This window comes from Ochotona curzoniae, unplaced genomic scaffold (genome assembly GCF_017591425.1).
Source record: "Ochotona curzoniae isolate NIBS_2020 unplaced genomic scaffold, NIBS_Ocur_1.0 contig_4792, whole genome shotgun sequence".
In the NCBI taxonomy this organism is placed as follows: Eukaryota; Metazoa; Chordata; class Mammalia; order Lagomorpha; family Ochotonidae; genus Ochotona; species Ochotona curzoniae.
In genome coordinates this window covers 12,352,273-12,375,550 of record NW_024466389.1, presented here as the reverse complement: position 1 = coordinate 12,375,550, position 23,278 = coordinate 12,352,273, and the positions used below count along the sequence as shown (strand labels likewise).

The 23,278-nt window shown below is 51.8% G+C and overlaps 1 protein-coding gene across 1 annotated transcript in view; it reads right to left on the bottom strand.

Annotated features, from left to right (window-relative positions):
* Positions 1-19,036, bottom strand: part of VWA5B1 (von Willebrand factor A domain containing 5B1) — a 30,895-nt gene extending 11,859 nt beyond the window's left edge. Inside the window, exons 1-11 of the mRNA XM_040987628.1 lie at positions 18,898-19,036; positions 16,836-16,988; positions 15,503-15,773; positions 13,333-13,478; positions 12,471-12,602; positions 11,805-11,929; positions 8,286-8,462; positions 4,026-4,136; positions 2,079-2,281; positions 1,775-1,889; positions 448-633 (exon numbers count right to left, since the gene is read on the bottom strand). Of these exons, the coding sequence (XP_040843562.1) occupies positions 448-633; positions 1,775-1,889; positions 2,079-2,281; positions 4,026-4,136; positions 8,286-8,462; positions 11,805-11,929; positions 12,471-12,602; positions 13,333-13,478; positions 15,503-15,773; positions 16,836-16,988; positions 18,898-19,036 (1,758 nt within the window). The remainder of the gene's footprint in view (positions 1-447; positions 634-1,774; positions 1,890-2,078; positions 2,282-4,025; positions 4,137-8,285; positions 8,463-11,804; positions 11,930-12,470; positions 12,603-13,332; positions 13,479-15,502; positions 15,774-16,835; positions 16,989-18,897) is intronic.
* Between the last annotated feature and the right edge of the window lie 4,242 nt (positions 19,037-23,278).

Below are 23,278 nucleotides of genomic sequence, written 5' to 3'. Positions count from 1 at the left end.
ACTGCTTTTCTTTCACGTCTACCACCAAATACAAGAGAATGATTCATGTGAATAGCTGAAGCCACAAACCTACTCAAGATCTTAGCCGACAAGAGTGTTTACAGAAAGGACCCCCAGTGCAGTTGTTCTTGAACTGAAGTATATGTTAAATGCAGATTCCTTGGCCTTGCCCTCAGGACAGCAGATCCAGATTTAGCTCCACATATTAAAAAAGTTTCCCAAGAGGACCTGCAGTAGGGGTTCTTGAGGACCCCACAGTGAGACTGGGGGCTCCACTCCAATAGCATCTCTATGATGGAATGCCCAAGGCCTGGCAACTTTGGCCTCAACTGCAAACTCAGTCTTGATTAGCTCCAGGATGCCACGAACCATGATTACAGCAATGGATGACTTGTAGGCAAGGGGCTCTGGACCCCCGGGGACCCCTGGAGTTTCTTGGATACTTACAGATCTGGGATTGGAGATGTACAAGGAAGCATCACACACGATGCCATAGCCCACCAGCCGCTCGCCTGGGAAGAGGGAGCTGCTGCTGACGGGTGAGATCAGGACTTCGGTGGTCTCAGGGAAGATCCACTCCACTGTCACATCACTCAAGACAGGCGCCATTGCCTTCTTCAAAGATTTGATCATCTATTGAGCAGGAGCAGAACACAGGCTGGGTGAATGTGTGTGAGCCGGACATGGGCAGGTGGGGGCTATGGGGACCATGTGGGTGGGGCTTGATGGGGGAGCAGGTGCAGCAGCCTCGGGTGGCTGGCCTGGCAGGGCAAACCCTGCTGGAATTCTGACATCAGAATTGGAAAATACTCATTGCTCTCCTCTTTCCTAAACCTCCCATGTCAAATGGGCACATCTGAGGCTCAAAAGGAAGCTGTGACTAGCACCCAGGTTTGTGTCCACGCGTGGGCCCCTATCTTTCTCCATGCTACTTCTGTTTAAGTGGAGGCGCTGAGCTAGGATGACATGCACTGATGGACTTTGAAATATCTAACATGTGGTAGGCGTTCAAGCAATGACAGCTGTGGGTTGGTATCACCCAGGCTGTTTCCTCAGATGGACTACAGGCCTCGGGATAAGCCACTCAGAGAGCACAGCACCTGCAGACGCACGTGCTCCAATCTCCCTCTTAGGAGGACCACACGTGTTTTTGCAAAAAATGCTGTTAGGAGATGGTTTTCAGCTGCAATGCTGGAGCTTTTGAGCTCTGATCACACTCATTCCAGGAAGCCTGTAAGCTCAGCGGAGGCAGATTTTCTAACAGGAAGTCTCCACTGCAGGACTCCTGGCCCAAGCTGGCCCTGGTTTTGCTTTCTCGGTGCTGGGCCTGCCTTATGGCCTGCAGTCTTCCCTTCTGTGCTCCTGGGAAGTCTGTGGCTCCTCCTGGAGGGTCTGGACTTGCTTGTGCTGAATACTTGGGAAGTGGTGAGTAGACTGAAAATGCCTCTATTTCTGAGTCCTTGGGAGTTTTCTGAACCACTCCTTTTGGTCAACAGGAATGCGCCAGAAATGACTCCAAACACAACTCTGTTGCCATAAATATGGGGGCTCCCTGAGATGCCTCTTTCCTGGCCATCCAGTGGCTGAGGCTGGAGGGGCTAGAGACCAGGTGGCCTGGGCTCCAGGGATGGCGCCAACGGTTTGCCCAAGCTGTGGTCTTACCTCAATGATTGTCACCAGGGTGCAGCTCCCAGCTCCGCCTGAGTTGCTGCCTGATCTCTCTGGGGCTGTTAAGTTCCAGGCATGGGGAGAAACTGGGGGCTCTTCCACCTACCTTGGGTTGCAGCCGCTCCCCCTCCACCAGGAACTCAGCACTCCCCTTGGACACACACGCTAGGCCTTTCACCAGCCTGTGGCAGACGTTGGGTCCAATGCCAAAGCTATAGCACCTGGGGGCAGGGGGAAGAGACGGGCTGCTTTAGTGCATTGGTGGGGAAAGGCACAGAGCATCTGGGAGCTGGCCTCAGATTCAAATGGAGAGTGAAGGAGAGAGCCGCCCTGCACTGAGTGGGTTGCTCTTTGGACCTGGGGTGTGGGGGTGTGGGCGAGCAGGCCTTCAGCCCTCAGCCTGGGCTGACCTGGTGGAAAAGGCATGGTTGCGCACCAGCTCCAGCACCTTCCCGGTGTTGTTGACAACGCCGTCCGTGATGAGGAAGAGGAGCCGTGGGTGGCCCTGGTGCACCGGCTGCCGGACGATCCACTTGAGTGGGGAAAGGATGTTGGTGCCACCCATGTCGGCGCGCATCCTCTGGATGTTGTCACAGGCCAGGGCCAGGCTCTCCTGTTGGGGGAAGTGGACCCCAGGGTCACCTGTGGCATGGAGACCCTGAAACACGCCTCCCCCTGGATCCAAGGGCAGCCTCACTGGAGTTGATACTCCCAACTGTATTGCTGTGCTGCTCATAGGAAACACAGGAGGTCACTTTTTTGGTAGAGTTCATCACCTCTACCAGGGATGCCTGAGAGGCCATTTTTTGTGGTCCCTGAATCTTTTCCTTTCTGGATGCTTCTTTACACATTTATGTCTTTCTGCCAAGGGCAGCATGTGAAGCCTGAATTCTCAGCACAAGCGAGGGTTCCTTTTTCACCGAGAGACAGGTGATGTGGGAAGAATCCCAGACCAGAAATTGTTAGGACTTGAACCTTGAGCCTGATTCTGGTACCGACTCCTGGGACACTTTGAGGAAACTAGGCCTTGTGTCTGGGCTTCGGGTCTCCTCCCTCTGGACCCACATTTAGCTGGCTGGAACTTCCTGTCATTGCTGCACTTCCATTCCAGCTCCCTGAGTGCCTGACATAAGATGTCAGGAGATGGCCTGAGTGCTTGGGCCTTGGCACTCATGTGGGAGACCCAGATGGAGTTCCTGGCTCTTGGTTTCTCCCTGGCTCAGTCCTGGTTATTACGGTCTTTTAGGGGAGTGAACCAGCAGATGCAAAATCTCTCTCTGTCCCTGCCCCACCCCCCCGCCACCTCTGCCTTTCAAATAAGTCAGTGTTAAAAAAAAATATTCTTAAGATCTTGAACCAGTAAGAGTAGGAATTCACTTCAATGGAATGATTAAGTATATGAGCAAAATCTATGATACAAAACTGACTACCTGGAAAAAGATAAAAACAATTTAAATGCTAACTGTAGGGTTTTGTGAAAAAACTCAATCTCTCCAGTGAAATATTAGGTGGTTATTAAAATTAAGGTAAGCAATAAATACTGAATAGTATAAAAATGGATGCATATAGATTCTGGTGTTAGAAAAGTGGATTCTGAGCAGTGTGGAGGCCTGGTCCTACCTACTCATGCACACACAAACAGAACAAGGCTTCACGGATGGATACCAAGCTCTCATAGCATTTTGCCTTCTCTATTGTCTGGATGGTGTAATCAAGAGAGATTTAAAAAAAAAAAAACATCTCTTTTTGATGACCTAAACTTAACAATTGTAACTCATCTGCATTTTAAAAAATTCGTAAAATTATTCTTAGTTAAAAAGTTGTCCAGTGTTCTCACTTCCTGCTTCCCTCTCTCCCTTCGTCCTCCTTAGATCTGGGCAGGATGCTCTGATTTTTGCACCTGCTGCTGAGGCCTCAGCCCTCCTGCTTCAAGCAGTTGCAGGGCTCCTCTCCTTATCCCACTTCATGCCCACTCACCCACCTGCTCACTCCTCTCTACACCACTCACCTTTTTAGCTCAGCCCTGCATGAGTCCTTTGTTCTCATGAGACTGTCCATGTGCCATGTCTAGGGCATGCCCTCCCCTTTCCCCTTTATCCTTTCCCATCTCTGCACACACACACACACACACACACACACACACCCCTATTTTATTCTGATGAGGTGGAGGGGTCAGGAAAACACCTCAGCAGAGATGGGTCTCTCCCCTCTGCACCCCATTTGGCTGCCCTGGCTGTGATCAGGGCTCCTTGGGTGGGCAGTGGCTGAGACAGTCCTCAAGGTAACCTCCTCTTTCCTCTTCCTCTGCTCTTCACCACCCACCACTTTCCTGGTGCCCAGGCCTGCCCCTGCCTTACCTCATTGTAGGTCTGGCTGGAAGGGAAGAGAGTCTTGAATGTGGATCCAAACCCAATGACGTTGAAGAGGCAGGTTGGCATGAGGCTCTTCAGCGCCACCAGCAAGGCATCCTGGGAGGTGAGAGAAGGGGTTCGAGGGTTCAGGCAGGGGCTCTGGCCTTGCCATTGCCACACACCAGCATCCACACCCCCAGCAGGGCTGCCTCCATGGAGGCCTTCGTGTTCCCTCTCTGCACCCAGCACTTCCTTCTCATGTCAGGAAATGTACTGATGTTGAACAGGGACTGGATAAAGCCATTATTATAAAACTCCTCAGCAGTGAAGCAGGTCCAACTTCCCAAAGCCATTCGATTCCAGCCGCCAGTTCCATTTCACCTCTCCCTGACCCTGAGAGGTTGAGTGCAGGGGGTACCTGTTCCCTTTTGCCAAAGCAAAATAGATGTCCAAGGGAGGGAAGTGGCCAGAGGAGGTCACATTGTGGATGGAGCAGCTCTTGGCCCTCACTCAGGGCCTTTGCATGGGATTCAGCCTGCCTCAGCTCTATCCCTGGGGACGGTCTCTTCTGCTCACCATTGTTATAAGCACAGAATGTGTTTTTCATGCCCTGCCTCGTTAATCTCTACAAAACCCCCTTGAAGTAGGTACACCAGTATTTCCATTTTACAGAAGAGGTGAAGTGGCTTGCCAGGGAGACAGCAAGCACACATCATCTGCCTCCTAAGTTAATGGACATTGGAGTTTTCATTGATAAAGCTGTGCACCCCTGGGAACCCCAGATAAATGTATATGGGGAAAAATAATGAGAGAGAAGAAGGTAGAAGTGCTGGCAGAAGTGCAGATGATGAGGGGGGTGGTAATGGTGATGATACATTGGGATGTTAAATATCTACTGCATGCCACACATGGTGCTAAGCCCTTGAGAGCAGCTATCTGATATCATCTCTCCACCATGGGTTACAGCATGGTGGTTAAGGGGACTTCTTTTGCATCTAGATTTAAATACCACTTTCATCATTACTAACTTGACCTTGGGTAGGTTATATCATCCCTCTGAGAGGTACTCCGGTGCAAAGTAAACCTGCAATAAATGACAATTCTTGCTAACCCATCTAAAGTCTACATTAAAAGTAATCCTATTATACAGATAAGGAAACTGAGGCTCAGGAGGGTTAAGGGGCCATTCTGGCTTATAGAACTTGAGAATACAACCCAGACTCTGAAAACACAACTCCTGGAGTTGGTGCTCTGGCATAGCAGGTAAAACCACCATCTGCAACACCACATGGGTACTTGTTGGAGCACCTGCTGTTCCACTTCTGACCCAACTCCCTATTAATGAACCTGGGAAAACAGCAGAAGATGGCTTAAGTGCTTGGGCCCCTGGCACATGTGGGAGACCTGGTTCTTGGCTTCAGTCCAGCTCAACTCTAGCTGTTATGGTTACTTGGAGGAGTGAATCAATGATTAAGAGATCTCTTTCCTCCCCCCTCTTTTGCTCTGACTTTGTGTTTCAAATAAAGAAGTGAATCTTAAAAAAAAAAAAAACACCTCACATAGTTCCCAGATCTGTATTCATGTCTGTTCTGCCTTGGTACAGAACTCAGGAACAAAAACCTCCCCTCCACTCCCAGAATTTACTGATGGGAGGAATCTCAGCCTGGCTTCAGAGAGAGAGAAACCATTATGCTTCGAGATCTAGGAGGAAACAGATGCTATGGATGCTGGTCACTCCCACAGCCCACCTACAGCCTTCCAAGCTGGCAGATCCACAGACCCCCCCGCCCACTTGTTCTGCAAACATTAACACTAAACATCAGCACTGACGTTGTCTCCCTCTCTCCATTGCTTGTGTCAATACATTCTGTGTCTTTACAAAGGAAGTCAATACCTGCTTACTTTTCCATTAGTCACTGGCGCATGTTCCTGTTAGCAGGAGACTCTGCTGATCCACGCAGATTGTCTCTGCTCACACCTATTAGAATTTTAAAGGCATGGGTTTTGGCAGCAAGTGGCAGCTGAAGAATGAGACCAGCTGCAGGAAATTAAATTGGCTGAACTTTCTCTGTTGGCACACGTTGTTTGGATTTCTATTCTCTTCCTTCTCCCTAAGCCCAGTGTTTCCTAAAGCTTCAACCCAATGTGCCATAATAAATGGCCCAAGCACTCCTCAGGGACCTTACTGTCCTCGGAGATGTGTGTGTCTGTGGCTTAGGTAGTCTTCAGCTTTCTGTAAAAGTGCACGCCTAGTGTTGTGGCATGCATAAATGCAAAACCATCTGTGAGGAGGTGAGCTTGAGATCAGAGAGTTGAGTTGGAGAAGAGTAACGCAGGCTCCAAGGAAAAGAGAACTGAAAGGAGTGCCAGATAAAATTGCTAGAAAATTCTAGAAAGCAAAGGTCTTCAGTTCAGGAAGCACACTTACATTTGCAAACTGGTTGTTATTGGCTAGAACACTTGGATAAGAAAGACATTGAAACAGTTCAGGCTCAGCAGAGGAAAAAAAGAGTCATAATTGATTAGTGATGTCTGCCTGGGCTTGGGGGAGGACAGCAGAAAGGGGGTGACATATATTTGTCCTCCCTGAATTAACCCTTCTTCCTTATTTCATAGACAGGACATATGCAGCCCAGAGTGGAGATCCTGTTTGCTTAAAGCCACACAGCAAGTCAGTGGTAGAATCAACACTGAGCTCCAGGAGTTTCTCTTTCCACAATGCCATATATAGCAGAAATGACATAATCACAGAGGACACTGTTTTAGTGGAAAAGTGTGTATAATTCCCCACAAGCAAGGCAAGGGGAGATGAGCATTGAGGCCAGATGCAGGAGGCTCAGTCTTATCAGCCCTGTGGTAGTGGGAAGAGAATTTAGCCTCCTGGGGACTCTGTTTCTTTATGGACGAAGTGTTCCCTAGGGATGGTACAGGTATGTGGCTCTAGCATCAGGGAGGGGCTCTCTTATAATGTTCCTATTGCTTGTTCAATGGGAGACAGATGGAAGACAGGCCTGGATCGTGCTTCAGGACCACAGCACGCTGGATAGCTCCACACTCTGTTTCTTGCCTTTGATGTGGAGTTAGAGGAGGGAGAAAGCCCCAGCCAGCTGCACACATTCCAGAGGTCTTCCGTAGGTGTCCTCTGTCGTACTTCAAGGCAAAACTCAGATCTAGGAAAACTTCAGAGGTGGCTGGCTTCATACTCTACCCAGTAACCCCACCTCTCCTTGCTGAGTCTGTTGCCCTGGAAACAAGAGCTTGTGCCAGGGGGTGGATGACATTCCAGGTGACAGCAGGACCCTACTCCCTTCTTGTCCTCCCACCCCTTGTTCTCTGAAGTATGATCTACTCAGTTCAACAGCAGACTGGGGTTTGCTCGCATGAACACAGGGCTAGGTTCCATGAGGACAGAAGGATAAGAAAGATCTGGCCCTTATTCCTCTTACTGAGTTCACAATTCTATATGTACAACGAAAACCACAAGGGACCATTGGGTAGTGCCATAATCAAGACAAACAGGAGGAGGAACCGCTTCTGGTGGGAAGGGGACAGGGCCCACCACACTCTGTCCTACTCTCCCTCAAAGCTCTTCTTAGGAGGGAAACCAGGCTGGCTGACCTGAGTCCCTCGCTTGACTGGGAGCCCCTGCAGAGTAGCCCCTGTGTTTGTGACTTGCTGTCTCCCCAGAGGGCCAAGCACAGGGCTTGGCATAAGGTAAACATTTCAGAAAAAAAGAGGAGTCTACTCTTTTCTGTTAGATTTTATGTGTTCCTTGGTGGCAGGGACTGTGTTCAATGTTTGTTTTTTTGGTGTGGGGTGGTGAGAACTGTCACGCATATGTGGGTGTTATCTCTGATCACACCAGCTGTGTGATCTGGGGTAATCTCCCAGTTGGAGAAAGTGGCAGTAGGGCTAATTGCAGAGGGATATTGTCTGGATTTGCAATCTCAAGCTGTGCTTTAAGTGACTAGCACAGTGTCTGACCACCACATCCTCCGCCCCCAAATATTGGCTTCTCCCATCTCCTTCCTGTGTCCCTCTCCATCCAGCATCTGACGACACATTTTAGCCACTGCATACATGCAATTGAGGTTTAGGGAGTGAGATGACAGCTGTTGGGGACCCCACCGTTGGTGCAAAGGAGACAGCTCTGCCTTCACTCACAGCATTTCATTTATGGAGTAATTGAGTGTAGGGGGCTGAAAGAGGCAGATTGGGAGAGCACAGGGCCCACAGGTGAAAGGAGCCCTGGGAGCAGGTGCCCACCTTGACGCGGAGGATGTTGGTGCCGCTCATGCTGCCACTCCTGTCCACCAGGAAGATGAATTCCCCATGGCTCTTCCTCAGGTTCGGCTTCACCGACTGGAGATCTGGACAGAAGTTGAGCATGATCACGGAGTGGTGGGGGATATCTTTGTGAAGGCGTTTCCGGATGATTTCTGTCTGGAGGAGAAAGAAAGGCTCTCTGACTCTGGTAGTTCAGGGGTCTGGAGATCCCTGGGGCACTCACGCTGGTCCTTATCCCTCCCCAAGATGCCATCTCCATTCCCAGGCAGTCCAGGGGTCTTTCCCAGGCAGTCCAGGGGTCTGGAGATCACTGGGGCACTCACGCTGGTCCTTATCCCTCCCCAAGATGCCATCTCCATTCCCAGGCAGTCCAGGGGTCTGGAGATCACTGGGGCACTCACGCTGGTCCTTATCCCTCCCCAAGATGCCATCTCCATTCCCAGGCAGTCCAGGGGTCTTTCCCAGGCAGTCCAGGGGTCTGGAGATCACTGGGGCACTCACGCTGGTCCTTATCCCTCCCCAAGATGCCATCTCCATTCCCAGGCAGTCCAGGGGTCTGGAGATCCTTGGGGCACTCACGCTGGTCCTTATCCCTCCCCAAGATGCCATCTCCATTCCCAGGCAGTCCAGGGGTCTGGAGATCACTGGGGCACTCACGCTGGTCCTTATCCCTCCCCAAGATGCCATCTCCATTCCCAGGCAGTCCAGGGGTCTGGAGATCCCTGGGGCACTCATGCTGGTCCTTATCCCCAAGATGCCATCTCCATTCCCAGGCAGTCCAGGGGTCTGGAGATCACTGGGGCACTCACGCTGGTCCTTATCCCTCCCCAAGATGCCACCTCCATTCCCAGGCAGTCCAGGAGTCTGGAGATCCTTGGGGCACTCACGCTGGTCCTTATCCCTCCCCAAGATGCCATCTCCATTCCCAGGCAGTCCAGGGGTCTGGAGATCCCTGGGGCACTCACGCTGGTCCTTATCCCCAAGATGCCATCTCCATTCCCAGGCAGTCCAGGGGTCTGGAGATCCTTGGGGCACTCACGCTGGTCCCATTATCCCTTCCCAAGTCAACATTCCCTCTCCCACTATGTTCCATAGATGTCCTGGATGAGCATCCTCGGTTCTACTGTGAGCTAGACTTTCCCAGGTTTCAATGCTCAGCTCAGACTTCACAGGCAGACAAACGTGGCTGTGAACCCCAGATCTGCCACTATCCAACTACATGTTCCTGGGCAAGCCCCTCCTCTAAGTCTGTTTTCCCATTAAAGTGGGGCCAATTAGGATTGGTACTATGGTGGAGTGGCTTAAGCCAACATCTGCAACACCAGCATCCCACATTGCTTTTTAATTTTTTAAAGATTTTTTTTTAATTAGAAAGGCAAATATACACAGAGAAGGAGAGACAGAAAGATTCTCTGTCTGCTGGTTCACTCCTCAAGTGGCTGTACCTGCTTGAGGCCAGAGCTGAACCAATCTGAAGCCAGGAGCTTCTTCTGGGTCTCCCACATGGGTGCAGGGTCCCAAGGCGTTGGGCCATTCTCCACTGCTTTTTCAGGCCATAGGCAGTGAACTGGATGGGAAGTGGAGCAGCCTAGACATGAATGGTACACATATGGGATCCTGGTGGACCCAAGGTGAGGATTCAGCCATTCAGCTTTCATGCTGGGCCCAGCATTCCCTATTGGAATGTCAATTTGTGTCCTGGCTGCTCCACTTCCAATCCAGCTCCCTGCTTATGTACTTGGCAAAGCAATGAAAGATGGCCTAAGTGCTTGGGCATTTGCCAACCATGTGGAGTTCCAGGCTCCTGGCTTTGGTCTGACTCAGCCCTGGCAATTGTAATCATTTGGGAAATGGGAAGTGAATTCACAGATGGAAGATTCATTCTCTCCCTCTCTTTTTCCTCTCTCTCTAACTCAAATAAATCAATAAATACATATTTTAAGATGTCTAAGTAAGCCAGAGTACACACAGCCACACCTGAGGGCAACTGTGAGAATGTGTCGAGTTGGTGCACCAGCAAGAAGCCCGCTTCAGTCAAGTAATGGCCTCCTTCTCTTTCACTCAGGGTGGAACCTGCTCTGGCTTTTCTCAGCAGTGAGTGTGCTTTTGCAGACTTACTGATTCCCTTCTGTGGACACATCTCTACTTCCACTTGCAGCTTTTGGAAAACCTTCTACATCCTCCCAGGTGGATTTGATCACTGCCCTTCCCGCCCATGCAGAGCCCCTCTGCCAAGGGCTGTTGCCCAGCCTGGCTTTGCAATGACAGAGCCCAGGGCAGCAACTGCTGCATCTGTCAGGGAGAACAGCCACCTCCAGGAGCCCGGTTTCTGCCTCTGAGAGGACCGGGTGGAGGGCCTGGGTGGGGCTCCCGGGGGTCTCCTCCAGCTGCCATTACCCAGTTACAATAAACTCATCTTGCTGAGCAGCTGTGCGCAGACCCTGGGGCTTGAGAGGATCCTGTGTATTTGCATAATCAATCTAAGGTGGCAAATTAATTCTCATTTGCTTCTGTAGTCCCCGAGCTAATGGATTTAAAGCTCGGCAGGCATAGCAGCCACTCTGGGGCCAGGGAGCCCCTCTTGCCCCTGCCTGCCCATTTGCTGCAGTTCTTGGAGCTCGGTGCCATCCTGGCATCACTGACTCTATCCAGCTTCCTCTCCCAAGTGATGCACCTGGGTGAGGGGCCACTTGGGAAGTCAGGGGCTTCCACAGGGCTCTCCAACCACAGGATGGCAGAAAGCTATCCATGCTTTCCTAGCCACTGTTGGTCTTCCAGCTCCTCATGGCAAGGGTTGGTAATTTCAGCTAAATGGCACAGTGGGTTCCAATTCCTCAGCTTTGTTACCAGGGAAAACTCTGAGGACACGCCTTCTTCCTCCAGCTTACTAATTCTCTTTGGGCAGTGGGCCTTGGTGTTCTTCTCTAAGAAGGGAGCTGAGAGAAAGATTCATGTTGTCTCCATGAACCTATCTGGGCTCTCTGGACCGTGCTGAATGGAGGTCACTAGGCCAACTCCCTTCTCCATCTCTGCTTCCCTGGACAGACTCCCTTCCTCCTTTAGCTCCATGAGGACCGTGGGAACCTGCTCTGGGCTGACCAGCTCTGCGTGTGTCCTTGATGTGAGAGCGAGTGAGGATCTGTAAGAGGAGAAGCGAGGGGCCGCAGAAGATAAAGCAGAAGCTGAGCTGGGAGGGCACCCAGCATCCGCAGGGTCTCAGCTGCCCCTTGGGGACAGGATGGCCTGTTTCTGCTACTGCTGCCCATGTTGCCTGGTTCAGGCACTGTGGAAGTGTGCTGGAAGGAGGCGGGAAGGCAGAGCAGATGTCTACGGCATCTGGAAGTGCCCTGCTCATCTGCTCTGCAGCGTCTCTGCCTCGGAGGGAAGCACCTCTCACCCAGGGTCTGCCACCCCTCAGTGTGACCTTGGGTGGGTCACATGCCTTCCCCAGGCCCAGCCTCCTTCCTCTCTGGCTCTACTCTGTTGCCATCCACTCACCTTCCGCTCGACGCTGCTGTCTTTCTTGGTGCCTTTGATGAAGTCGGTCCTTCCCTTGAGGTGTTTGTCAAACTCCCCCAGGGTCATGTCCCCTTTCTCCATCAGGACATGAGGCATGTGGGGCTCTACAGAGATGAGACCAGCGCTTAGCACTGTCTGGGGCTGGGGGAGACTCCAGGGCCCTTGGGAACTACACAGGGGTAAGACCCCTTCATTGGAAGAAGGGGCTGGAGTTGCTGGCTGCCTGGAGCAGGAGGGAGTGGGGCTGATGTTTTAGGTGGGCCTCATTCTGAGCCTCCATTTATCCATCTGTAAAAGGGGAGTGGGATTGAGCTAGCTACTCTGCAGTCTTCTTAGATCCTGGCATTCTGTGAATTCTTCAAGAGACCAAGAGTCTTACTCTGAGGTTTCAGAGCTTCCAAGGAGAGTTTCAAAGAGCTTCTAGTCAGCTGATTTGAAGTTAAAAGCCCCAGGCAGAAGCTGAGACCAGGGGCTTCTGGCCTGCCTGCCAGAGTCATTTCCCAGGAGGCACATAATAAGTTTCCCTTCTGCCACAGCCTTGAGTCTTGGACCCATCAGCTGCTGGGAGGCTCACATGCTCTGGCCCACTGGGTCAGCCCCTCTTCCCTCCCACAGGCAGCCCAGGTCCCGCCAGGGACACTGTACCGCTGGGGTGGATGAGGATCTCCACGGGTCGGTCGAAGGTGTGCTTGTTGGCCAGGGTGATGATGATGCTCTTGGCTGAACAGGCTGAGGGGGCAGCGTCGGCACGAATCTCATGCGTGGGACTTTCCACTCCTGAGCAGCTCAGTGGGGCACAGAGGGGAAGAAGAGACAGGAATTGGGCCTGGGTTGGAGCTGATTGGCATGTTGCCCACATGAGAGCCCCCTAACCTGCTCTGGGAGACATGCTGCCTCAGTTTCCCTATATGTATAATGTGGTGGGCCTGGGAAGATGCTGTCTGATGGCCCTCACAATCCAGAGGCTAGAAAGGCTGCTCTTCCATCAGGGCCCACAAAGCACCCAGGCTGGTCCCAAGCAGACACGGACAGCTCAGCTCCATCTGTGTCTACCCATTGGCAGGTGCATCACAATGCATCTCACATTGGAAGGCCACATCGTGGGTGCTCACCAGCCACAGCCAGTGTCCTGGTATCCTGGCAAAGGCCCATGAGGGATGAAGAGACTACAAAAACGATGGCCCTTGGTCCTGGCTGCAGGGCAGAACCACTACATGGGGGTGGGGCGGCGATGCTTTTAAATGCCTCCCCTACCCAAACCGGACACATCCCAGAGTCTCTGAGTAGGGTGTGGGAAGCAGACTTGTTGCTGCAACCTCCTGGAGATGACCAAATGTCCCTGTTCCTTGACACCTGTGACCCTGTGGATACCAGGGACGGCCTTTGAAGCTGTCCAGGGAGGGGTTCCCCAGCTCTTCCCCCCACACTCTCTGTCCATCCCTGGGAGTTTTGGGTCTGAAGCCCTGCTGACCCAGGGAGCCCCCTGCCCTGGGCAGCCCCTGCTCACCTGCAAGCAAGCATGGCCCCCGGATCTCCAGCTGGAAGTTGAAGTCGTACTCCATGGGGTTGGACACATTAGTGTCTAGCAAAGTTGCCAGGCACAGCTTATTCCAGGAGTCCAGGGCCCGGGGGCCAAAACAATGCCTGTCTTTGCTGGGGAGGGTAGACAAAGGTGAGGGAGGGGCATGAGAAGACAAGGAGTGGGGGTGAGTCCCTGGCGCTCCAGCTAAGGGGGCCTGGGACATTCCTGCTACCCCTCAGACCCATGTTATCCTCCTCAACATGGCTACAGGGAAAGCCTGGAGTCAGAAGGCACAGCCACCTCTGAGACGCACCTGTGCTGGGCCAGGCCTCTGTGACACAGTGGGTACTTGCTGCTCTCCCTCCACTGCTCTGTGTCAGATCATGGTGACTTTCCTGGGATCTTCAAGTGATGTTGTCACCACAGCGGCCACCCCAGTTCCCATGCCTATCAGTGGTGAGCGAGAGTACCTTGTCTCCTGCGGCCTCACTTACTCTAAATGCCATCTGTTCTCAGACTTGGTTTGACATCACTCTATGTGAAGCACACAGGGATGAGACAATCTTGGCTCTGGTGTGTCAATCACTATTAATTTCATGACTGGATGGGCAGCAGTGAGCTCACAGAACCCACTTTGGAGCTTCCTGTCTGTGGATTGCTATAGTTCTGAGTGTCCCAGTGAGGCCCTGCCTCTCAGATGCACAAGGAATGGCCAGTAGCGGAGCTCAAGGGGCACCAAACACGCAGCTGTGCACCCTGTTCTGAGGCCAGCTGGTGCCCAGAACTTTCCTGCTTGGCCATCTGTCTTCCTCCTGGCTTTCAGGACCCTGGTCTTTCTGACTCCTCCCCACCTCTCTAACCTCGCTCCTTACCCGTTTCCCTTCTCGAGTCACAGTCCCTGTCTCATACCTCCCGCAGCTGTGCTGGCTTTCCCATCACACCTGCTCGTCTCTCTGTCCTTCCTCTAGAGGACTTTGGTGGCTAGCTGTTTCCTTCAGGGCAGGCCCCGGCTGTTACCCAAGCCTCATCTATGCCAGCTAAAACAGGCTACTCCGTCTGTTCCCCTCAGTGTCTGAGAGCAGTTGTTTTGACAGCACGTGACCTTGGCAATGGGGCCTCAGACTGTGTTTTGTCTCTCTTTCCATCTGCTTCCCACAGGGTATCCTGAGAAGCAGCTGTCCTGGTGCTGGTCTTGAGTGCTCACACCCTCACCCTGCTGAGAACAGAATCTCTGCCATGGTCAAGGTCAGGGTTACTGCGCAGCATCTATGCTTCAGTTCCTCGTGGCGATCCCGAGCTTGCTCCCTAGGTCCCTGCGTCATGACCTGCAGAGGTGCTTCCTCTGTACCCCTGGTCTGACCCTGATTTGGGTCCCTCTTCTATACTCTTAGCTCAACAAACTTATTCATTGTATTTCCCCATACCTCAGGATGCATTCAAGCAGGTAGACAGTGACACATTAGTTGTGTTATCAGTTGAATAATAATTTCTTCCACCTATGGGGAAGTTCCTATGGGGCAGGACCCAGTTTCATTTTCTCTCTATCCTTAATGCTCTGCCCAGGCTCCAGCACATAGTAGGTACTCAGAAAATATCTCTTGCGATTGGCGATTGTGGTGCAGCAAGTTAAGGCACCGTCTGAGGTGCCTGAATTCAGTATGAGCACTATTTGCAATCCCAGTTGCCCCACTTCTGCTTCCTACTGATGAGTCTGGAAAAGCAGCAAAAGATGGTCCAAGTGCGTGAGCCCCTGCTTCCACGTGAGAGACCCAGATGGAGTTCCTGGCTTCTGCAATTGTAATCATTTGGGGGGTGAATCAGCAAATCAATTTACCTCTCCTTTCTCTCCCTCTGTCATTTTATGTTTTAGATAAACCATTAAAAAAAAAAATCTCTTGAGCAAATTCACAAGCAAAGCCTGAAAATGCTGATCCCAAGCTACCCTAATTCTAGAAGTAGCTGGTGCCACCACAGGGTCGCTTCTGGGGGATTCTCAATTGCCCGAGGACAGGGCAGAAGTGCAAACTACTGAGCAGTGGCACAGAGAACAGAGCCTCCTCTCTGGTCCCCATCTCCCCACTCTGTGTCCACCACCCTCACCCTACTGATGCTGCCCACCTCAGATTCATGTCCCTGTGTGGGCAGGGTGTCTTACCCCTGGGCTTGGTGAGTGGAGAAGCTGGGGCTTTTGGTGCAGAACTGGGGCACAGTTGGGGCGCAGACAGCGGGCAGCAGGACCCTCACGGCCCCGCTGGGCAGCGTCAGAAGTTCCGAGGAGGTGCTAATGAAGATGATGACATTCTCCATGGGGGCGATGGTGCCCAGGTTGACCACAAACAGGATGCGCTCCAAATCCTCGTCCAAGGCCACCTTTCCCGGTGTGCAGGAGTGAGGGGTGATGGAAACCCCTTCTTGCAGGATGTTCCCTAAGTGCCAGGCTGGCGTCAGGGGCTGTGCATTGGTTAACTCTGGTCCCCTCCATGTTTGCTGTGGGGCAGCTTGGAGTCGTCCCACTTTGCTGAAGGGAAAGCCGGGGCTCTGTGTGGGCGTATTACCAGCCCAAGTCACCCAATGGAGCACTTACTTGTGGGCTAGGCCACATGGGGCTGACTTTGGGTTGTGCCTTCCCTACTATACCTTGCTGGCAGTCCAAGGAAAGCCTCAACAGAGGCTCACCTTCCCACCCTCACCCACCAACCCCAGACTCAAACGGAAGCACTCTGATGGCTGGGAGCCGTGCTTTCTCACGCTCTGACCTTCTAGTCCTGCCACTCCCACCTACCCACCCAGGTCTCTGCAAAGCCTCCCTTGCTCCCCTCCTCTCTCTCCTCCAGTACCATTCAGGCTCCTCCTAGGGCTCTCCCTGCTTGTGCCCATCTGCTTTTCCAGCCTGGGGAAAGTTGGGATAGCCCGATCCAGTTGCCCACCTTCTTCAGGTGGGCAAATTAGATTCTCAAGCAGCTTAGGATCAGGTGAACAAACTCTACCAGGGTCAGAGCTCCAACGGTCAGACTGTCTTATGTCATAGGATTCCCTAGCTCTGCCAGGATCATGCTGTGTGGCCTTGAGCCAGACACTCTCCCTCTCTGAGTCCCACTTTCCTTGGTGGCAGACCCAGTATCCAGGTTTTGAGTGCTTACAATGATGTAAGTGTTCGTTGTAAGCTGGCCTGGTTGGGCACACTGGTGGACAGAATCGCTTATTTGATTACACCCTACTTAGTTCATTATTGTACTTTCCCCATACTTCAAGATGCATTCAAGTGGGTAAACAGTGACACATTAGATGTGTTATCAGTTGAATAATAATGTCTTCCACCAAGCCTACTTAGTCCAAAGCTAAGGTTCAGAGAAGTTACTTCTGAGCCTAAGGCCACACAGGATGCTGGTTCTGGAGTCCTGACTTGAGACCAGCACATTCTCTCTAGCATATGCCCTGGATACCCTTGCAATGTGCCCCAGGCTAGAGCCCCCTTGGTGTGTCCTTACCTGTGACAGTTGCTGTTCGCACCCCGGAGGTTTCGAACTGGCCTCTCTCCAACTTGGCTTTGTCCTTGATCTGTACCGTGACAACCCGGTCGGCAATGGCAGCCTCGAAGCCTATCACAGTCGTGTGTTCATCCAGTGGGTACACAAAGAGACCTGTAGGGGTGGAGCTCTGTGTTGGGGTGTCCAGTCCCATCCCAGACACCTGCTTCTGGAAAGGACCCTGAGACTTAGACCTGTCCAGCAGGGGATTGTCCCTTAGGGATGTAAGGGACCTGGGACCAAGGCTCTGGTTGGGGTGGGGAGGTTGGGAGGGGAACGGTGTGTGTGGGGTCTGTTCAGCTCCAGCCAGCTCTTGCTTGGCAGGTGTGGTGTGCCCAGGACCTCTGATTTGCTGAGACAGACAGAGAAAGAGAGAGAGAGAGAGAAAGTGGATCTGTTTTGTAAGCCTAACAGAAGACACCTGTGTGGCAATTCCACCACTGGCACTAGTTTGCCACCAGTAGCACTGGGAGCTGGGGCTGTGGAGGAGGTAGACAAGGGCTCAAGTCCAAGACTTGCCTCCTTTCCAGTCCAGGTGGCCTTGTGCGAGCAGTTTAACTTCTCAAAGCCTCATTGGCTTGTCTCTAAGATAAGAATATAAGAGCCACATGCGGAGAAGTGGCTGCCACGGGTGAAGATGTGTGTCTCAGTGTGCACTTGCTTATCTGTCACCCAGCTGTTCTCCAGCCTTAGGACTGTGTACAGCGCCTGGAGGTCTTGTGAAAAGGCAGGGCTAGTGTTGTGGTGCAGTGGTTCGAGTCCTACCTGGGATGTTTGCATCCCAGATCAGAGCACTGGTTCGGGTCCCACCTCCTCTGCTTCTGATCCAGTTTCCTGCTAAAGTGCCTGAGAAGGCAGGGGACGATGACCTGCTGCCATGTGGAAGATCCAGATGGAGTTTTGGGCTTTGACGTGACCCATCTTTGGCTGTTGTGACCTTTTAGGGAGTGAACCAGCAGATGGAAGCTTTCTTTCTTTTTCAAATAAACCCTGGCCCACCCCCAAGACCTCAGACTGCATTTCTTAGCAGCTTGCAAGTGGTGCTGATGGTTCAGGGACCACAGGAAGTATCAAGGTCTTAATCTGCTCTCCAAGATAGGGAGAGAATGACACTGGACATGGTGAGCCCTCCCCAACCCTGACTTCCTGTTTGAGCCTCTCTTCCTGCATGTGGAACGCCAGAGAGAGAACTATCTCCAGGGTATTCAAGAATTTAGTTCCCTGGGGTCCCAGACTGGCCTTATTTGTTCCCTCTAGCTCTCCTTGGAAAGTGGCAGACTTGGCTTTGCCTGGGAGGAGAACTTCCGGGCAGGTGTATTCAGGTTGGGAGGGCCACGGGGCAGCCCTGGACTGGTTTCCAGAGCCTTGGGTTGGGGCTGCAGGTAGGTGCCAAAGGGAAGGCATTTGGTGCTGAGGAGGTCCCATCTCTGCAGGGGAGTAGGAGACCCTGGTTGCCACCAGCCCCCATCCCCCATGGCACCCTACCGAACACTCTCGGGGAGCGGGGCATCTAATTCACTGATGCCTCTTGGCAGCCGCCTGTCCATCTGTCCATCTGAGAGCCTGATCCTTGCATTGATGACTCAGTCGCAGCTGCCTGCTGTCCGCACCACCTCCCCGCTGCATTACCTCATCTGCCCCGCCCCCACTCCCGCCCAGCATTCCTACCGGTAAAGAGGAGTATCCTAACCTTTGGAGGACAGTGGCTTCCTCAAGGTCACAGGAGCCAGAGCCTTGCCTTGGGCTGGGCACGCCTATTTTCTCCTGAGTCGCAGTGCCTGTCCTGCCATGAGGCTCCCCGTACATGTGGGGAAGTCGGAGAGTTGGAACACTTGGCTGGGGCTGTACCCAAACCATGCCAGTTTGAATCCTGCCCCTTCCTGCTGTTAGCTGTGAGGCACGCAGGGCAGAAATGGAGTCCCATTTTATAGATGGGGAGCCAATGGCTCTGAGAGCTCCCTGACTTGCCAGTGTTAGCACAGGGAACGGTACTTCCCCTCTCCATCCCCACTGGGGCGCTTACCTTGGAAGGGTTGAGGTTCCAGGTTGCCATAAGTGAGGGAGGCGGTCAGGCCCAGGGCGTAGCCGCTGACGAAGGAGGTGACATCGGACGCGGTGAGGGGCAGGGCCGCTCCCGTGAGAAGGTTCAACAGGCCAGGCATGCCGCTGGCTACTCGGCTTTCAGAGCCTGCAAGAGAGAGGAAAGGTGGGACCTGCGGAGGGTTCCCCCATCTCTCCCCAAACCCATTCCTCCATTTTCTGAACCATCCTCCTCTTCCGGAGCAATCACAACATCCTTCCCTTCATTGAAGCTTCCCAGGAACTGAATCTCATGCAAATTCCCAACCACCAGAGAGGAGCAGCCAGTCTCTTCCCACTTTCCAGGTGGAGAAACTGAGGTTGGGGGACTTGTGATGTGCTGGGGTTCATTCGCAGCTTGGGGCTAAAACCCACACAGTTCCCATCCAAGCAGGAATCCTCCTCCTACCCTAGACCATGCTGGGACAGAAGTTGGGGTCTGTGGCTCCAACTATCCCAGTCCCCAAGCCTCAAGGGTGTCTTCTGCCAAACAAAGACAAGGAATCAGCTTGCCAAGCTGACCCTTCTCAGTGGGCACCTGGGTTGTGATGGCGGGGAGGAGCAGGGGGACATCCATGTGGGGACAGCCCTGGAGCATCCAGTGTACAGGCGAGTCACTCTTTCAGTTCTTTCTTACCCCACCCATCACTAAAGATTTCTCCCTGGGTTAAGGATGCACTTGCCCATGGCTATGGCCCACATCACTGCCGTCTCAGCCCAAGCTGCAGCCACCAATGGCAGCGCCCGTGGAGGCCATTCTCCAGTCTGGGGCCAGCATCGGAGCAATGAAGCATAGCTACGACAGATCCCTGCCACTCCCACCAACCTGTCTCTCACCAGTGGCTTCCAGTGGCTTTCTGGACAGAGTCCAAAACCCTTATGGTGGCCCCAGAGCCCAGTGTGGCTTAGGCTTTGCTGGTCTCCACAGCCAACCTGGTGGTGGGCCCCAAGCACACAGCATCCATTCTTTAGCTATGTCCTGCTGGCTGGGACTTGGTGCTCCACACTCTTCCAGGACAGTCCAACCTCTGGTCCCTCGGTCAGATAGTGACTTCTGGCACATGTGTCAGGCCTCTGTGCTGGTGTCCCCTGGCTGTGGTCTCACAGAGCTAAGCTCTTTTCGTGCTGAATGTCATCATCTCTCCAGGCTGCTGCATTGTGCTGTACGGTGCGAGGTTATTCTGGTGGTGATGGCCATTCTTTAAGGAGTACACCTCATGCAGGTGCTGATGGGCCGTGGCTCCTTCTACATCCCCTTGTGCCTTTGGAGTCTAAGCACCAGTGGTTCTGCTCTCTGCAGCCTGCAGTGCCAAAGAACCCTCAGGTGGCTGTCATGATTGATGCTGTCAGGATCTGAGACCCTTACCAGGAACCACAGGAAGAGGAAGCCATTAAGAGTGTAGGATACAAGTTGGCCATAGGGTTCTCTCTGTTCTGTGTGAGCTTCCACGTGCTGGTTCCCTGGGGCCACTTGGATGTAAGGCTGTTAGATGAATGTTCACACTGCTCTCCCCTTCTCAAGAAAGGGAATCTTCTCTTGATCCTCCTCCTGTCCCCCAGCTAAGATTCTCAGGTGCTCCCTGCACCTGCCAGGCTAGCAGCATCTTTAAAACTATGCTTTCCCTGGTGGCTTGGACTCAGATAGCTGCTAGATAGTTTATCTCCCATTAGGGAGACTTACAGCTGACATAAGAGCCAAGAAGAGACGTCTGAACTGGATAGCAGCCTGCAGAATAAAGAAGCAAGACCCACACCTGTCACAGTATATAAAAATCAGCTCTAAATGGATCAAGGACTTTAATCTATACCCAGAAACCATTAAACTAGTAAAGGAAAACATAGGAAGCATTTTGCAAGATATAGGAACAGGGAAAGACTTCTTAGAAAAAAAGAAACGCCAGAAGCAAGGCAATCAAAGCCAAAATGAACAAACGGGACTACATCAAACTAAAAAGCTTCTGTACAGCAAAGGAAACAATTAACAAAGTGAGGAAGCAATCAATAGAATGGGAGAAAATTTTTGCACACTACGCAAGTGACAGGGGGCTAATATCCAGGTTTTACAAAGAGCTTCAGGAACCCAGGGACAGGAAACAAACAAACAAAAACAAAAAACAAAACCCAACAACAAACAAAAAACAAAACAATAACAAAAAAAACCCTGTGTCAAAATGGGCAAAGGAAATGAACATTTTTCAAAAGAACAGATTCAAATGGCTAACAGACATATGAAAAGATGCTCAGGCTCCCTAGCCATCAGAGATACAAATGAAAACCATGTTGAGGTACCACCTAACTCTGGTGAGACTGGCCTACATTCAGAACTCAACTAACAACACCTGCTGGTGTGGGTGTGGGGAGAAAGGTACCCTCCTTCACTGCTGGTGGGAGTGTAGGCTAGTACAACCAATGTGGAAATCAGTATGGAGAGTGCTTGGAGAATTGCAAATCAACATGCCATATGACCCAGCTATCCCACTCCTAGGAATATACCCAATAGAAGTGAAATCTGCATATGAGAACGGCATCTGTAATTCTATATTTACAATCCACAATAGCAAAGACATGGAAGCAATCCAGATGTGTGTCCAAAGAAGAGTGATTAAAAAAACTGTGGTACATCAACTCCATGGAATATTATTCAGCTATTAAAAAGAATGAAATTATGCCATTTGCAACCAGGTGGTCCCAACTAGAGACCATTATGCTCAGTGACATGAATCAATCACAAAAGAACAATCTAATATAAGAAAATGATCATTCAATGTGTAATTTCAATTACCCGATTCACACTGGTTTTTTTCTTGGCTACATCCCAAGTGTTTTAATGTTTTTGATTTCAGTTATATTTATTACAAATGCTTTCTTTTTTCTTGTTGAATTCATCGCTGGCTCATGGATTACACAGTGGCATCTTTTTTCCCAAGAGACTTTTGTGGTTCCTTTTTGTCACCCATGTGTTGGTTACAAAGTGGCATGTTTTTTTCATGGTGCTGTAATTTGTTATTGCTGTTGCTGTGGTGGCTGTTGTTCTAATTCATACCAGTTGTTGACCTTGTTTCATGGCTTCTCATTTATGGAAATGTATAGTGATAGGGTACTGGGGTCTACCATATCCAGATGTGGGGGTACAATGCAACAGGCATTCCTGCTTCCAAACAAAAGATGGACTCCCAATGAAACTGTTGGAAATGTGTAGACAATGGGATGCTGGACTGTTTGACATTGTGTGTACCAACAATGTCAGGCACACTTAAATAAGAGACTGATGGAATTGTGACTCCTTGTGAGGGACTATGCTGTTGTGGCAACATGGGGAAAATCTGTCAGGGGGTGGGAGTTTTGGGGGGGAATCCCAGTCTATGCAAAATTGTATTACAAAATTAAAAAATCCAAAATAAAAATATAACCAAAAAAAGGAGGATCCCTCCCCGCCCCAAGAAAAAGAAGAGGTGTCTGGGTTCTCAGCCGCCTCCTCTTGGGAATTCTCTGACCCAGCGGCAGTGCAAGGCTTGGCTCCTCCCAGTGGGGGCAGAAAAAGATGGCAGCGTTCATTTCTGGAGGAACCACAATTCCTGAGGCCCACTCTTTCCTACTCACCTGCTCACCGTCCTAGCTTATCCCCATCCAGAATGCTGGCTAGAGAACACAGAATGAAGGAACCAGTATCATGAGAGGAGTGGTAGATTGGGACCCAGCTTGGCATCTTTGGTCAGGAGCATCTCGTCCAACCCAGTTGTCCCCCATGATCTGCGATCAGGGAGTGGGGCTGGCCGAGTGAGGTCTGACATCAAGAATTAGATTCAGCCAGCACTGGGAAGCACCTGCCGTATCCCAGAGTCCGAGTGTGTCTGTTGTGTTAGGAAAATCAGACACCAGCCAGCTTTGGTGAGGGAATAGGTGAGCAGCAGAGGGAGACTGGGGCAGGGAGGTTAACATAGAAGCAGCAGGAAGTGATTGAATAAGCACAATGGGCCCACGTGGCATCTCATTTAATCTCCCGGTAATAGAGCTGCCTGTTGATGAGGATGCTGAGGCCTCAGAAGGGGTGAGCTTAGCTGTGAATTTGAGTTTGGGGTCCTGGAGGACAGGTGGGGCACCTAGGACTGGCTCCTTGAGAGATAGGGACCGCAGGCCAGCTGGGCCTGGAGTGGGTCTCAGGACGGGCAGAATGTTACCAGGGCTCTCTGGTAGTGTGCAAGTGCTGAGGGGGTGCCCAGTGTGGCAGGAGCAGATTGCATATGTCCGAGTAGAGGGGGTTCCCCGGGGCCTGGCACACACCTGTCTCTACCGGGGCCTTTTACTTTGGGGAATAGCTGGAGAGG